We start from the raw sequence: 15,918 nt of genomic DNA on the forward strand, positions 1-15,918 counted from the left end.
CACGACGCTGCTGGAACCTGACCATCCCTACTCACCTTAGATCCTGATATCTGCAGATGTCTGCAGAGATGGAACGGACCTAGCAGTAGTGATGCTTGGGGAATCGTGTATGAGGAGGGCGTTTTTAGAGAGAGTTTGAATCCCTCTGGGAGAAAGAAGGACTGCCCAAAGGGCAATTTCTGTGGTACCAGAGGGCTCGGAAGGTGGCTAGGGGGAAGTGGGAAAACTGGCCTGATGAACCAGTAGCAAGCCCAATATTGACTTTAATGTATAACCTATGTGATGGCTGGAAGCCGGTGTCTAGATTATATGCCCTTGTTGGTAGACAGACCCAACCCTAAAAGTGTGATGCTAAAAGAGAGGTGGGAGAAGGATCTGGGAGTGGACATAACGAAAAAAGAATGGGAGAGGATACTGATGTACCCCTGAGAAGTCTCAAGGAACTTCAGATTTCGGCTGATCCAGCTGAATGTATTATACCGCACCTACATGATGCCACACAGGATAGTTAAATTCAACAACGACACTCGGCCACGGTGTCCCTGGTGCGGGCAAGGGGAAGCAGGACTGATACACATGTTCTGGGGATATGTCCAGGTACAGCGGTTCTGGGCACAGATAGAACAGGCCTGTATGAAAGCTGGGATAGTACGGTACGGTTGGACCCAGAAGGAATGCTTACTGGGCGCATACCCTCGAATCAGTAAATTTAAATATGTGGTCAAAGTTATGGACATGGTGTGCATACTGGCCAAAAGAACTAGCAATGGCTAGGAAATCAGCTAGAGGCCCGAGGTATGTACGCTGGTACAAGGAACTGGAGCGCTGGGCAGAGGCAGAAACCAAGGTGTAGGGTGCGGGGGTAGCCAGATCAGAGACAAATGTGTGTGACACTTATGATGCCTGGAAAACATTCATATGGGAAATGTTCCACCCATCCGATGATAAACCCCTGTGAACACCTACAAGCTTTTCGGGAACAGCTAACCATGATGAAAGCAGCACACAGCTGGTGCTGACCCAGTGGATACCCCCTGATAGAAATCGGCAACTGCCTTGCATAATACCCCGCTCACCTGTAGAAGGTCAATAATGTCTGCAAACATATGCACTGTCAACTGAAGAAGTTTCCTGTTTGTTGCTGTGTTATTCTGTTGTTTTTAACAAGTCATTAACTGTACATTGGAATAAGAAGCAAATATGATATATTTGATAAACACGCAAATGTACTTATATAAATGCTAATAAAAACATTTTAAAATAAATCATTTCTTTTGGAAGACTAAGGTGAGATGTTCAAATGAGATCTGGCCTCAGAGCTCTGCATGTACTGTCTAACACGGCCTGTTTTTCAGCAGCAGTTCCTATGGGATAGCTTTCTGGCCCAGGGCCATGTGTGTACGCTGCCCAATAGTAGTTAATGGGGACTGAAGAACTTGAAATAGCCCAGTCACAACCATGGTAACTTCCAAATATAATTATATAAATACAATTAACACACTAAATATATTTTTCTTTCATTTTCAGAAAACATAGAAGAGCCTTATCTCTTCAACAAGAATATGAAATCCATTATTGGAGGGCTGCGTAAGTACCATTTCCTTAAGTAAAACGCAAGTCATGTTTGTACTTCATTTGGCCTGGCATTTTTGTCTCCTTTGAATTCTCCATAGGAAAACATATGATTGCATGATCCCCAAGTACTTAAATTTACAAACTGTGCATGAAGTTGATACCTGGGGAACCAAAGTAAAGTGTATATGGAATACTAAAAGGTGCCATTACAGTTTACATTTTTTATCCAGAGTGCTTTATTAATGCATACATAGTACAGCCTGGTTCATGCCACCTGCTCCTCCAAGCACAATCAACATTTACTAGATGCACCATTGAGTCCAATGTCAGAACTAACCCTGTCCAGTTTAAAGAGAGTGCCCAACCTGACACATCCAGAAGTACAATAAACAAACAGGGGGACTGGAAATGTGTATCATACCCTGTACATAATCCCAAACGTTTTCACACAATCACAGTACAGGTTCAGTTAACTGGTTATACTCCTACATCCCATCCCCTTTCCTCCATACTTATGGGGCATCTCTCCGTCCTGTGGGAAGGGACGGGAGCACTTTGTAAAAAGCATCCAAACATTTTTTTCAAAAATGTGTCCTTCCTCTCTTTCTTGCACGGGGCCCGGCACGTGGCCATAACCCCGCCCACCTTGGCTCCGCCCCTCGCATCGCCCATCAGTCCTTTTGTCCGCTCGTTTGGGACTGGACGCACTTGCATCCTCGGAAGATTTTCTTCCCTTTTTTCCTCTCTGGCTCTCGCTAGCGATCATATTCTAGCCTGTCTATGTCGTTCAAACTAGAATTTCCAAATTGTTCATCGTGTCACCGACGCTTCGCGAGGGCAGATCCCCATCCTCTTTGTTTAGAGTGTTTGGGTCCAGATCACCGTTGGGACTCCTTTTTTTACTGAGACTCCCTTTATGTCCGGGCACTTCAACGTCGGTTGGAGCGGTGGTAGGAGGTGTTCCGACAAACTCCTCCTTCGCATTTTCAGGCGTTCATCGACAAAAAGAAGAAACGCCTGGTAAGTTCTTTACTTTTCAGAGCACCCCGGCTGGGGGATACCTTTCCAGGTTCCTCGCGTGCCGGGAGGAGCATTGATCGCTCTGTCACCGGGGATTGCCCTGAGGTGCCCTTTGGGCCTAATAATTGTACCAGAGTTTTCTCCGAGGGTCTCCGTAAGGGGCCTGTGGATACCGGGGCACGCTCCGAGGCCCCTCCTGTGGGGGCTATTTGTAGACCCAGTTCTACTGAGTCGTGGGGTACCGGAGCTCCCTCTGAGGCCTCTCTATCGGCTTCCCTCAAGAATAAGACCGGGGTGCGCCCCAAGGCCTTGGTTGGGCTTGGTGTCACCAAACGGATGTTCGAGGCCCGCGCGGATAAGGCTGTTACCGGACCTGGGTCCGAGGTCCCTCGTACAGAGGCTATAGCTACCAACATTTCTGAGAGGCCTGACAAGGCCTTATCGGGGAAGGCTGTTTCTCACCGTTCCCTCTCTTGCGGCGACACCAGATCTGTAGAGGGGGCAAAGAAGGAAAGTTCTTCTTTTACCGGCAGTGCCGAGGTCCTTCCTGGGAAGGCTAATTTGGCGGTTGCTATGTCGCAGAAACATTCCAGGCCTCATAGTACCGGCTCTGCCGAGGTTCCTTATGTTAAGGCTAAAATTAAGACCCCTGATCCATCGACGGGGACCCCTGCCTCACTTCCTCACATGCCGCAGTTCCCCTCAGGCGATGACAAAAAGGCGCCCATTCCCGCCACGACCGCGGTGGCCATTTTGGGTGCTACCCCTACAACTACGCCATCGGCCTCAGGTGTAGGGCTTGGTTCCGTGGTTGAACATAGAGTTCCTTGTGCGCATCCTTATTGGCCAGTTTATAATTGGAACGCCCAGATGCCCCTTCCGCACAAAGTTTTGTTGCCTGCGGGGTCGGCACCTTTGATTTATGTGGATACGTCGGTGGCGGGGCCGGTGTGGCACCCTTTCCCGTTACATCCCTGGAATTATCCTCATGAGAGGCCTCCTCAGGTTCCAAAGCAGGCCCCGGAGGACGCCTTTTTCAGTAAATTTCTAACGCTCATGCGTACCGACCCCATGAGGGAATATTTCAAAGGGATTTTTAGGGAGATATGTCCGCCCGCGCCTCCGGCTCCACCCGTTCCTCCGGTGGTTCCGCCGGTGCCTCCCTTGCTTACAGTGCCTTCCCTGACTCTTCCGCCTTTGCCCCCATTGTGCCCCATGGACAAGGCAGCGCTCGACACGGCTCAGCAGGATCCTGACCTGTCGGATGACGCGCAAGGCGATCAGGACAACTAGGTCCTGCCCCGCTCTATTAGAGCTTTTCATGACCGGGTACTGGACATGATGTGCTCCTTAGATGTTCCGGTGCCTGAAGCACCCGCTCCGAAGGAGGGCGTGCTTTCTGGAGCGTTCCCCCTGTCTCCTTTGGAGCGTACCGGCCTGTTCCTGCAGAAGGACGTTCAGGCCGAGGTCCGCAGGGTCTGGGAAAAGCCACACTCTGGACTTTTCGTCAATAAGAAAATTGACGCGCGATACAGGCTGCATTCTTCGGAAGAGGTGGCCCTGTCGTCTTGTCCGCCCCCCCTCCTCCACAGTGGTGGCTGCGGCCACTTTGCAGTCCAGGCCTGCAGCATCCTCTTCCACGACGGCTACTCAGGTTCTGGGAAAGGAGGATAAGCTCCTTGACTCCCTTAGGAGAACATTTTTTCGCCAACTCGGCCTTGCAGCTCAGGCAGGCCAATGCTGAACTGGTGTTAGCGGGGGCTAATATGCGGATGTGGAAAGGTCTGTCAGAGTTTGAGGAGTTCATCCCGGTCGAGAAGCTGGAAGACTTTAAGGTGGGATTATCCGACGCCAGGGTCTTGGCCCAGGATCGCCTGGAGGCTGCGGCTCATCACGTAGACACCTTGGGGCCTTATGCTGGGGGTTGATACCTCACGGCAGCCTTGGCTGCATGGCACTAAATTCTCCAAAGACGTGCAGGACAAGGTGTTGGACCTTCCGTTCGATGGTAAGGAGCTCTTTCATTCTACAACAGATGTAGAGCGCACCAAGATGAAGGATAGCACTCAGACAGCTAAGTCCTTGTCGGTCCTTGTTAAGACCCCTTTCAAAACCCAGAGACCGTTGTCGCAAAGCCGACCCTCCTCTGGCTTTAGGGTCTTCCTTGACTGGAAATCTTGCAGAGTGGATACCCCTTCGGGGAATAACTACCGTAGGCAACAACGGACTCGGTTTTTCTCCTGCTCCTCAGCCTCCTCCTCAGGTTCAGGTGGCAACACCACCGAAAAACCTACAAAATGAGGGTTCTCCGCGCTCGCACAAGACCCCGGTGGGAGGATGCATTGCGTCTCATTGGGAGGCGTGGCAGACCATCACCGAAGACAGATGGGTCTTGTCAGTCGCTCGGGCGGGCTTCCGCTTACCCCTGTCCCCTACCCCACCCTTCAACCCTCCTTTTCAGCTGTCGGGCTCGCCCTCCCTCAAAGCCGAGGTTCAGAAACCTCTGGACCTCAGAGCTGTGGAACCCGTTCCCCTCGGGGAACGAGGGGAGGGCTTCTACTCCCGGCTGTTTACGGTGCCCAAACCCAACCAGGCTGGCCTGCGCACCATCCTAGACCTTTCCCAGTTCAATCTTTTCCTACCACAAGAGAAATTGAAGATGATCACGCTCAGCCAGATACGGTCCTCTTTGCAGATGGGCGATTGGCTCAGTGTGGTGGATCTTCAGGATGCGTACATGCATATTCTGATTTGGAATCCACACAGGAGATATCTCCGTTTCTCTTTGGGAGAGGAGCACTTCCAGTTTCGAGTGCTTCCTTTTGGCCTCAGCTCGGTGCCGCGTGTCTTCACGAAGATGATGTCGGAGATTGCAGCCTATCTTCATCTGCAGGGTATCCATGTGTATCCGTATTTGAACGACTGGCTCTTACGCAGCCCTTGTCCGTTGAAAGCAGCGGGCAATCTTCAGTCTCTCCTTCAGCTCCTGTTCCATCTTGGGCTGTCGGTGAACTGGCGGAAATCTTCCATGACAGTCTCGCAGGACTTGATTTTCCTGGGTTTTTGCTGGAACACGATCGACTGCAGAGTGTACCTGACCGGGGACAGGATGGCAGATCTGTTAGCCACGTGTCAGATGTTTGTGCAGTCGGAGAGCATGTCGGCGTGGTGGTTCCAGAGGCTTCTGGGCCTCATGGCCTTGTGCGTGTTGGCTCTTCCTCTTGCTCGTCTCAAGATGAGGCGGACCCAGATGGCTCTTCGGAGTTCTTGGCGTCAGGCTGTGGACCCAGATTCCAAGCTGATAATGATTCCGGCTTCCATGAGAGTGGACCTGGAATGGTGGTCATCTCTCAGCAACCTGTCGGTGGGTGCGGGGTTTCAGGACCCAGCCCCTACGGTGACGATCACAACGGACTCCTCCCTCCAGGGGTGGGGTGCGACGTTAGATCCTCTTCAGGTCTCGGATCTCTGGTCGCCTCAGGACAAGCTCCTCCACATAAATCATTTAGAGCTTCTGGCGATCTTCCTAGCGCTCAGGGCGTTCAGACCGATCATAGCCAACATGGTGCTCCACATACGCACGGACAATGTGGTGTCGATGTATTACATCAACAAGCATGGGGGAACCAAGTCTCCCCCTCTCGTGGACCTGTCCATCCAGATTTGGGAGTGGGCTGTGCTTCATGGTGTTTGGCTGCTTGCAGTGCACATCCCGAGCCAGCTGAATGTCACAGCGGATGCCCTCAGCCGGTGGACAGTGGTCAGCTACGAGTGGGAGCTGAAGGCAGAGGTTCTCTCATGGATTTTCTTGCGTTGGGGCACACCGTAGGTGGACCTCTTCGCTACGGCGGTAAACAAGAAGCTTCCTCAGTATGCCTCCAGAGGGGGGCTGTGAGCCTCCTCTCTGGGGGATGCTCTCGAGATTCCATTGCACAACATGAGAGCTTACGCCTTCCCGCCTCTGCTTCTAGTCCATCGAGCAATTTGGAAGCTGAAGAACTTGGTGAACTGTTCCCTTCTACTCCTAGCCCCGTGGTGGCCGGCCAGGTTTTGGTTCTCAGAACTTCAACACCTGTCGGTGTATCCGCCGATCAGGTTACCAGTGACCCCTGATCTTCTTCATCACAGGGAACAGCAGATGTGGCACCCCTCCCCACAATCGCTCAGCATGGTGGCATGGTGCCTGAGTTCAAGTCTTTAGAACATCTTAACCTGTCTGCGGATAACATGCGTATTATCCAGGCAGCCAGGAAACCCTCGACTAGATCCCAGTACAGAAGTAAATGGCTCAGGTTCTGTCATTGGTGTTTGGAAAAACAGTTGGACCCAAGGGGGGCTACGATTGTCACAGTGCTGTCCTTCGTATCCTTCCTAGCAGAGTCGGGTGTTCATGTTCTGTCATGCAGAACTTACCTTTCAGCGGTCTCCGCTTATCTTTCTATGGACCATTGTTCTTACTCTCTGTGTAATCCAGTGGTTAAGAGGCATTTTGCAGGCTTGACACGCCTCTACCCTCCAATTCGTTGTCCGCATCCGCTGTGGGATCTAAATGTAGTGCTGACAGCGTTGTCCCATAAGCCTTTTGAACCAATGGCCACGGTGGACCTCAAGTACCTATCTTAGAAAGTGTCCTTTTTGGTCGCTGTTATGTGAGCGAGGCAGGTGAGTGAGCTCCAGGCCTTGTCAGTGGGGCATCCCCTTTTGGTCTTTCACAAGGATAAGGTAGTCCTGCGGACGAATCCTGCTTTCCTGCCGAAGGTGGTAACTGAATTCCAGCTGAATCAGTCGATCTCCCTGCCGGTCTTTTTTTCGAACCCTACCTCAGAGGCAGAAAGGGTTCTGCATTGTCTCGATGTCAGAAGGGCTCTTAAGTTCTATCTGAATAGAACTTCCGAGCTTAGGAGTTCTTCTCAACTGTTTGTGACCTTTGGTAACCCTCACGGTAAGCAGGCGTCTAAGTCATGGGTGCACAACATACGGCCCGCGGGCCAGTTGCGGCCCGCCATGTTCTTTTGTCCGGCCCGCGAGGCACAAACACTTTCCTAATGGAGGGCGGCCCGCAAGCAGCATCGGCTGCCCTCCATTAGGAAGCCTTTGTTGTCTTCCGGGCCGGACAAAACACTGGCCCTCATTGGCTCAGCACACACGCACCACGTCGCTCCTTCGAGCCACGTAGTGCGTGTGTGCTGCACCAATGAAGTGCCAGCTCTACGGCTGGCGTGGTCTATAAGGCTTGATGCCGGAAGGCATTTCAGCCTTGGACCACACCAGCCATAGTACGATTCCAGCGACTTCCAGCTTACCTGCCTTCCAGCACATCTCCGGTAAGTGGTCTGTTTGTGTTTGGGTGTCTGGTCTGTTTTGCTGTATGTTTGTGTGTGTATGTTGAGATGCGGGGGTGGGGGGGTGTCGGATGTGTATGAATGTTTGGATTCAAATGTTTTTTGTGTGTATGTTGAGATGCGGGGGTGAGGGGGGTGTCGGATGTGTATGAATGTTTGGATTTGAATGTTTTTTGTGTGTATGTTGAGATGCGGGGGTGGGGGGGGCGGATGTGTATGAATGTTTGGATTTGAATGTTTTTTGTGTGTATGTTGAGATGCGGGGATGGGGGTGTGTGGGGGGTGTCGGATGTGTATGAGTGTTTGGATTTGAATGTTTTTGTGTGTATGTTGAGATGCGGGGGTGGGGGGTGTCGGTGTGCATGAATGTTTGTTTTGGAGTGTAAGTGCGGTGTATGTTGAGATGCAGGGTCTGAATGTGTGCATGCTTGCTAGTTTATATGCTGATTTGGGGGGTGGGGGTGCTGGTCTGTATGGGTGCATGTTTGAGAGTGTGCTGAGTTGGGGGGTGGGGAATCGGGTCTGTATGGGTGCATGTTTGTGTGTGTGCTGAGGTGGGGGGTTCGGGTCTGTATCGGTGCAAGCCTGAGAGTGTGTGCTGAGTTGGTGGGGTGGGGGTTCAGGTCTGTATGGGTGCATGTTTGTGTGTGTGCTGAGTTGGGGGGTGGGGGGTTTGGGTCTGTATGGGTGCTTGTTTGAGAGTGTGCTGATTTGGGGGGTGGGGGGTTCGGGTCTGTATGGGTGCCATGGGGCATAGTGTTTGGTTGAGGGGTGGGGGCCATAGGGCATAGTGTTTGGTTGGGAGGTGAGGGGGCCATGGGGCATAGTGTTTGGTTGGGGGTGGGGGCAATGGGGCATAGTGTTTGGATGGGTGTTGGGGGTGGGGGCCATGGGGCATAGTGTTTGGTTGAGGGGTGGGGCCATGGGGCATAGTGTTTGGTTGGGGGTGAAGGGGCCATGGGGCATAGTGTTTGGTTGAGTGGTAGGGGCCATGGGGCATAGTGTTTGGTTGGGATGAGGGACATGGGGCATAGCGTTTGCTTGAGGGGTAGGGGCCATGGGGCATAGTGTTTGGTTGGGGGTGAGGGGGCTATGGGGCATAGTGTTTGGTTGGGGGTTGAGGGAGCCATGGGGCATAGTGTTTGGTTGGAGGTGAGGGGGCCATGGGCATAGTATTTGGTTGGGGGTTGAGGGAGCCATGGGGCATAGTGTTTGGTTGGAGGTGAGGGGGCCATGGGGCATAGTATTTGGTTGGGGGTGGGAGCCATGGGGCATAGTGTTTGGTTGGGGGCGAGGGGGCCATGGGGCATACTGTTTGGTGGGGGGTGAAGGGGCCATGGGGCATAGTGTTTGGTTGGGGGTGGGAGCCATGGGGCATAGTGTTTGGTTGGGAGTGAGGGATCCATGGGGCATAGTGTTTGGTTGGGGTGAGGGGGCCATGGGGCATAGTGTTTGGTTGGGGGTGAGGGGGCCATGGGGCATAGTGTTTGGTTGGGGGTGAGGGAGCCATGGGGCATAGTGTTTGGTTGGGGGTGAGGGGTCCATGGGGCATAGTGTTTGGTGGGGGGTGAGGGGGCCATGGGGCATAGTGTTTGGTTGGGGGTGGGAGCCATGGGGCATAGTGTTTGGTTGGGAGTGAGGGAGCCATGGGGCATAGTGTTTGGTTGGGGGTGAGGGGGCCATGGGGCATAGTGTTTGGTTGGGGGTGAGGGGTCCATGGGGCATAGTGTTTGGTTGGGGGTGAGGGTGCCATGGGGCATAGTGTTTGGTTGGGGGTACGGGACATGGGGCATAGTGTTTGGTTGAGGGGTGGGGGCCATGGGGCATAGTGTTTGGTTGGGGGTGAGGGACATGGGGCATAGTGTTTGGCTGGGGGTTGAGGGAGCCATGGGGCATAGTGTTTGGTTGGGGGTGAGGTGGCCATGGGGCATAGTGTTTGGTTGGGTGAGGGGGCCATGGGGCATAGTGTTTGGTTGAGGGGTGGGGCCATGGGGCATAGTGTTTGGTTGGGGGTGAGGGGGCCATGGGGCATAGTGTTTGGATGGGTGTTGGGGGTGGGGGCCATGGGGCATAGTGTTTGGTTGAGTGGTGGGGCCATGGGGCATAGTGTTTGGTTGGGGGTGAGGGGGCCATGGGGCATAGTGTTTGGTTGAGGGGTGGGGGCCATAGGGCATAGTGTTTGGTTGGGAGGTGAGGGGGCCATGGGGCATAGTGTTTGGTTGGGGGTGGGGGCCATGGGGCATAGTGTTTGGTTGAGGGGTGGGGCCATGGGGCATAGTGTTTGGCTGGGGTGAGGGGGCCATGGGGCATAGTGTTTGGTTGAGGGGTAGGGGCCATGGGGCATAGTGTTTGGTTGGGATGAGGGACATGGGGCATAGCGTTTGCTTGTGGGGTCGGGGCCATGGGGCATAGTGTTTGGTTGGGGGTGAGGGGGCTATGGGGCATAGTGTTTGGTTGGGGATTGAGGGAGCCATGGGGCATAGTGTTTGGTTGGAGGTGAGGGGGCCATGGGCATAGTATTTGGTTGGGGGTTGAGGGAGCCATGGGGCATAGTGTTTGGTTGGAGGTGAGGGGGCCATGGGACATAGTATTTGGTTGGGGGTGGGAGCCATGGGGCATAGTGTTTGGTTGGGCGTGAGGGGGCCATGGGGCATAGTGTTTGGTTGGGGGTGAGAGGGCCATGGGGCATACTGTTTGGTGGGGGGTGAAGGGGCCATGGGGCATAGTGTTTGGTTGGGGGTGGTAGCCATGGGGCATAGTGTTTGGTTGGGAGTGAGGGAGCCATGGGGCATAGTGTTTGGTTGGGGGTGAGGGGGCCATGGGGCATAGTGTTTGGTTGGGGGTGAGGGGGCCATGGGGCATAGTGTTTGGTTGGGGGTGGGGGCCATGGGGCATAGTGTTTGGTTGGGGGTGAGGGGGCCATGGGGCATAGTGTTTGGTGGGGGGTGAGGGGGCCATGGGGCATAGTGTTTGGTTGGGGGTGGGAGCCATGGGGCATGGTGTTTGGTTGGGAGTGAGGAAGCCATGGGGCATAGTGTTTGGTTGGGGTGAGGGGGCCATGGGGCATAGTGTTTGGTTGGGGGTGAGGGGGCTATGGGGCATAGTGTTTGGTTGGGGGTTGAGGGAGCCATGGGGCATAGTGTTTGGTTGGAGGTGAGGGGGCCATGGGCATAGTATTTGGTTGGGGGTTGAGGGAGCCATGGGGCATAGTGTTTGGTTGGAGGTGAGGGGGCCATGGGACATAGTATTTGGTTGGGGGTGGGAGCCATGGGGCATAGTGTTTGGTTGGGCGTGAGGGGGCCATGGGGCATAGTGTTTGGTTGGGGGTGAGAGGGCCATGGGGCATACTGTTTGGTGGGGGGTGAAGGGGCCATGGGGCATAGTGTTTGGTTGGGGGTGGTAGCCATGGGGCATAGTGTTTGGTTGGGAGTGAGGGAGCCATGGGGCATAGTGTTTGGTTGGGGGTGAGGGGGCCATGGGGCATAGTGTTTGGTTGGGGGTGAGGGGGCCATGGGGCATAGTGTTTGGTTGGGGGTGAGGGAGCCATGGGGCATAGTGTTTGGTTGGGGGTGAGGGGGCCATGGGGCATAGTGTTTGGTGGGGGGTGAGGGGGCCATGGGGCATAGTGTTTGGTTGGGGGTGGGAGCCATGGGGCATGGTGTTTGGTTGGGAGTGAGGAAGCCATGGGGCATAGTGTTTGGTTGGGGTGAGGGGGCCATGGGGCATAGTGTTTGGTTGGGGGTGAGGGGGCCATGGGGCATAGTGTTTGGTTGGGGGTGAGGGTGCCATGGGGCATAGTGTTTGGTTGGGGGTACGGGACATGGGGCATAGTGTTTGGTTGAGGGGTGGGGGCCATGGGGCATAGTGTTTGGTTGGGGGTGAGGGGGCCATGGGGCATAGTGTTTGGTTGGGGGTGAGGGTGCCATGGGGCATAGTGTTTGGTTGGGGGTACGGGACATGGGGCATAGTGTTTGGTTGAGGGGTGGGGGCCATGGGGCATAGTGTTTGGTTGGGGGTGAGGTGGCCATGGGGCATAGTGTTTGGTTGGGGGTGAGGGGACTATGGGGCATAGTGTTTGGCTGGGGGTTGAGGGAGCCAATGGGCATAGTGTTTGGTTGGGGGTGGGAGCCATGAGGCAAAGTGTTTGGTTGAGGGTGGTGCGGGGGCCATGGGTCATAGTGTTTGGTTGGGGGTGGTAGCCATGAGGCATAGTGTTTGGTTGGGGGTGGTGAGGGGGCCATGGGGCAAAGTGTTTGGTTGGGGGTGGGAGCCATGGGGCATAGTGTTGCACTCCAAGAGTGAACCCAATAATAAAGCTAAAACAGGCACAGTTAGGAGATGTACATCCTTTGCTTTTTGAGGAAACCTGACTCAACGAAGGCCATACTCCTCTTGGGCAACCCAAAAAGCAAAGTATAGCAGTCCAAAATAACGGAATGTCCAATCTAGGGTCAATAAAATGTATATAAGTTAATTAAACAGACGAGATACAATAACTAAATAGAAATAAATTATAACAATTGAAAATGTGTAGTACAAAATGTAAGTTTGAAATGCAAATAAAAATCGTTACCCCTCAAAAACATATTCTTTTTCCATGTGTTTAATACAAATTGGGGGTTTAAAAAGCCTCCTGCCACGCCCCGCATACCGCCCCGCCCACATTTACTTTTCGGCCCACTATAGTCCTCATGTAAGGTACTTTCGGCCCTCTGTCAAAATCAGTTGTGCACCCCTGGTCTAAGGCGACTATTTCTCGGTGGATCAACGCCTGCATTACGGAGTCTTTCACCGTCCAAGGGCTGAAACCTCCTAAGGGTATTCATGCACACCTGGTGCGGGGCAAGGCAGCCCCGGTTGCTTTTCAGAAATATGTCCCCTGGGAATCCATCGCTAGGGCAGCTACTTGCTTGGGCTTCCCCATCTGCTTTTTGTAAGCATTATTGTCTTGACACGAGCTGAAGAGCTGATGCTCAGTTTGGTCAGGCTGTGCTGAAGAACCTTTTTCAGTAAGGGGTATTTCCATCCACCTGTAGTTCCTGTTAGGAGTGCTTGAGATTCCCATAAGTATGGAGGAAAGGGGACGGGACGTAGGAGTATTACCAGGTTACTCACCGTAGTGACCACCTTACTCCTAGTCCATAGTCCCCTTTCCGCCATACGCCTGCCCGCCGTCCCCTCTAATAAGGTTCCTCTGTTATTGCTAATAGGTCTCTGACCTGGCGATAGAAAAGGACTGATGGGCGATGCGCGGGGCAGAGGCAAGGTGGGCAGGATTACGGCCGCGTACCGGGCCCCGCGCAAGAAAGAGAGGAAGGACACATTTTTGAAAAACATTTTTTGGATGCTTGTTACAAAGTGCTCCGGTCCAGTCCCACAGGACGGAGAGATGTCCCATAAGTACGGAGGAAAGGGGACTATGGAGTAGGAGAAAGGTGGTCACTACGGTGAGTAACCTGGTTATTATTTAGCATGAATTTGCATTCAAACTAAATGGCCCTCCAACCGTACTATCTGGACCCTCAGCGTGGTGGATGTCCCTAAGTGCTGGTGGTAAGCCACCTAGCTAAGGTGAGGTGACAGAGAGAGAGACTGACCTTATTGCTAGACAGTAGTTTAAAAGGAACAAAGAGACATGTTGTGCTGTGTCCAATGCACTGAGTTCTATCAGGAACCTTGATTACTTTAATTGTCCTGCTTTTTTGAACTACAAAATCTTTAAAAACATAGGGCCTCATTACGAGTAGTGCGGTAAAAACGGGGTCATTACCGGCATGGAGGTACGAGTGGGTCCGTGCTCGTATGACGCCGCTAATAGCGGGTGATTACGAGTGTGCGAGCACACGTGAACCCCCATGCTGGTAATGGCCATACCGGCATGCCGCTAAAGGCCCTCCAACCTCCAGATAGCGCTATCACGGGACCCGCCGATACCGCCACCGCCTAGGAAGAACCCCTTATTACCGACCCGGTGCATAACAACATGCTAATATCGGGCTCGTAATACTGGACCCGGAAGTAACGTCATCGCGTCGGAACGGGAAATGCGCCGGCAGCCATCTTTAAAAACACAATCCATTGCAATCCTCCCAAACCACCAGTTGTTTCCAGGAGAGCTCAGTGGCAATACATTTGTTATGTCTAAGGCAACCCGGAAGACCACCCCCTGCCTGCGGAAACAGCGCTTTTCAGATGCTGAGTTAAACATGCTTGCGGACACCCTTGCTGCACATTCTGATGTCATCAAATCCCAGAACCTGAAGCGAGAGATGCAGCACCGCAAGAAGGAGATCTGGCAGGAGGTAGCCCGCAAGGTCTCCGGTGTCGGAACCTGCCCACAGACTGTTCGGGATTGCAAGAAGAGGTGGGATGACCTCCGCCTGAGGGTCCGTAACATCCTTGCAAGCAACAGGAGGGAGGCCATGTCCACAGGCGGGGGGTCCCCACTCTCCTGCCAAACTGACCACCTGGGAGGAGACGGCAAGCTCCTTCATCAGTCCAGAGTCCATCGAGGGATTTGGGGACATGGAGACGGGTGCGGCAACATCACCAGAAGGAGGTGAGTGACCCTGCAGATCCCAATAGGGGAAACCATGACGTAGCACAAGTGATGTGGAAAAGAGTCTAGGCAAGGCATGTCCCAACACCCACATGAACATATCCAAGTCCAGATGCAGGGCCAAACCCTGCCGCACAGAAATGCATGTAGAGTGCCAATCCCTTTACTAACACACGACCAACACACATGGACTGTGCCCATGTAATACATCACACAAACCCCAATACAACGGCATGCCACCTGCCATGCAGCAAATGCCAAAATGCCCCCTCGAACTACCCTGTGTGACAGACTTGTAAGACATGAATGCATGATTAAATAAATAATGAACAGCACCGTAGTATGCAACTGGCATGTAACACCATCACTGATGCCCTGCATCTCTTCTATCCCCCCCTCCCAGGCACCGATGGAGAAGATGTCAGCCAAGATACCACCACGAGGGCATCCACATCCCGCCCACAGAAAAGGGCTACCAACACCACCACCTCAGGGGCAGACACAGTCGAGACCCAGCTGACAACACCTACAGCCAGTGTGCCTGACACTGTAGAGACCCAGCTGCCCACACCCACACCAGTGGAATGGGAGTCCCTAGAAGCACTGGCCACCACCGAAGATGACTTTGAGGGGTTTGTGGACCAGGAAGGAATCACAAAAGTGACATGTCCACCCACCTCAGGCCCCGTGTCCACCCCCGGCTCGAACTCAGCCCTCACCCACCTACAGCAGTGCTAATCCCTGCCTGCATGATTCGGACCTGAGCCCCTTCGACAAGGACAGCACTGAAGATGCAGGCCCCGTGACAGCACCCACCCACCACTCCTGCTCCCATCAACACTGGTGGAGGCCCGACAGGAGTCGATGTTGGAGCTCCTGCGGCAATACATAGCTGATGGCGACGACACCAGGCGGAGATAGCCACAGCCATAGCGGGGACCACAGCCGCCATTACAGCCAACACAGCCGCAGTGAATGCCTCAGCAGTACTGATGAGAGACTGTCTGGGGACCATAACACAGGTACTAACATCCATCCTGCTGCACATGCAGCGGCCACGTATGCGCCCATGCCGGTATGAGAGGGCACGGTACCGACGGTGCCGGTATTGGTGGGTTGTCGGGTCATAATGACCCGGACCCGTTAACGATGCCGCTATTACCTTTCCGCCTTCCTTTTTTCATTACCTCCATTCTCGTAATGAGGCCCATAGACTCATAAAAGTGTGAGTAGAATGTGTGCACATATTTTTTATAGGGTGTGCCATTATTACTGGGAGATCACTCAATGGTGTTGGCCGACTGGTTTCAGTTTTTCATATAAGTGTGACCACTTTCTTCAGGACCTCAGATGCTTCAGAGAGCACCAGTACATCTGCTTATGGATTGCTTGCAACTTGGACAAGGAATGTCTCTGCGCCTG

General features: G+C 53.5%; 1 protein-coding gene across 1 annotated transcript in view; it reads left to right on the top strand.

Annotated features, from left to right (window-relative positions):
- Positions 1–15,918, top strand: part of LOC138525550 (uncharacterized) — a 1,931,438-nt gene that overhangs the window by 136,049 nt on the left and 1,779,471 nt on the right. Inside the window, exon 2 of the mRNA XM_069635597.1 lies at positions 1,528–1,587. Coding sequence (XP_069491698.1) covers positions 1,528–1,587 — 60 coding nt within the window. The remainder of the gene's footprint in view (positions 1–1,527; positions 1,588–15,918) is intronic.

The sequence above is a fragment of the Ambystoma mexicanum genome, chromosome 7p (assembly GCF_040938575.1).
Source record: "Ambystoma mexicanum isolate Mex_15411 chromosome 7p, UKY_AmexF1_1, whole genome shotgun sequence".
In the NCBI taxonomy this organism is placed as follows: domain Eukaryota; kingdom Metazoa; phylum Chordata; class Amphibia; order Caudata; family Ambystomatidae; genus Ambystoma; species Ambystoma mexicanum.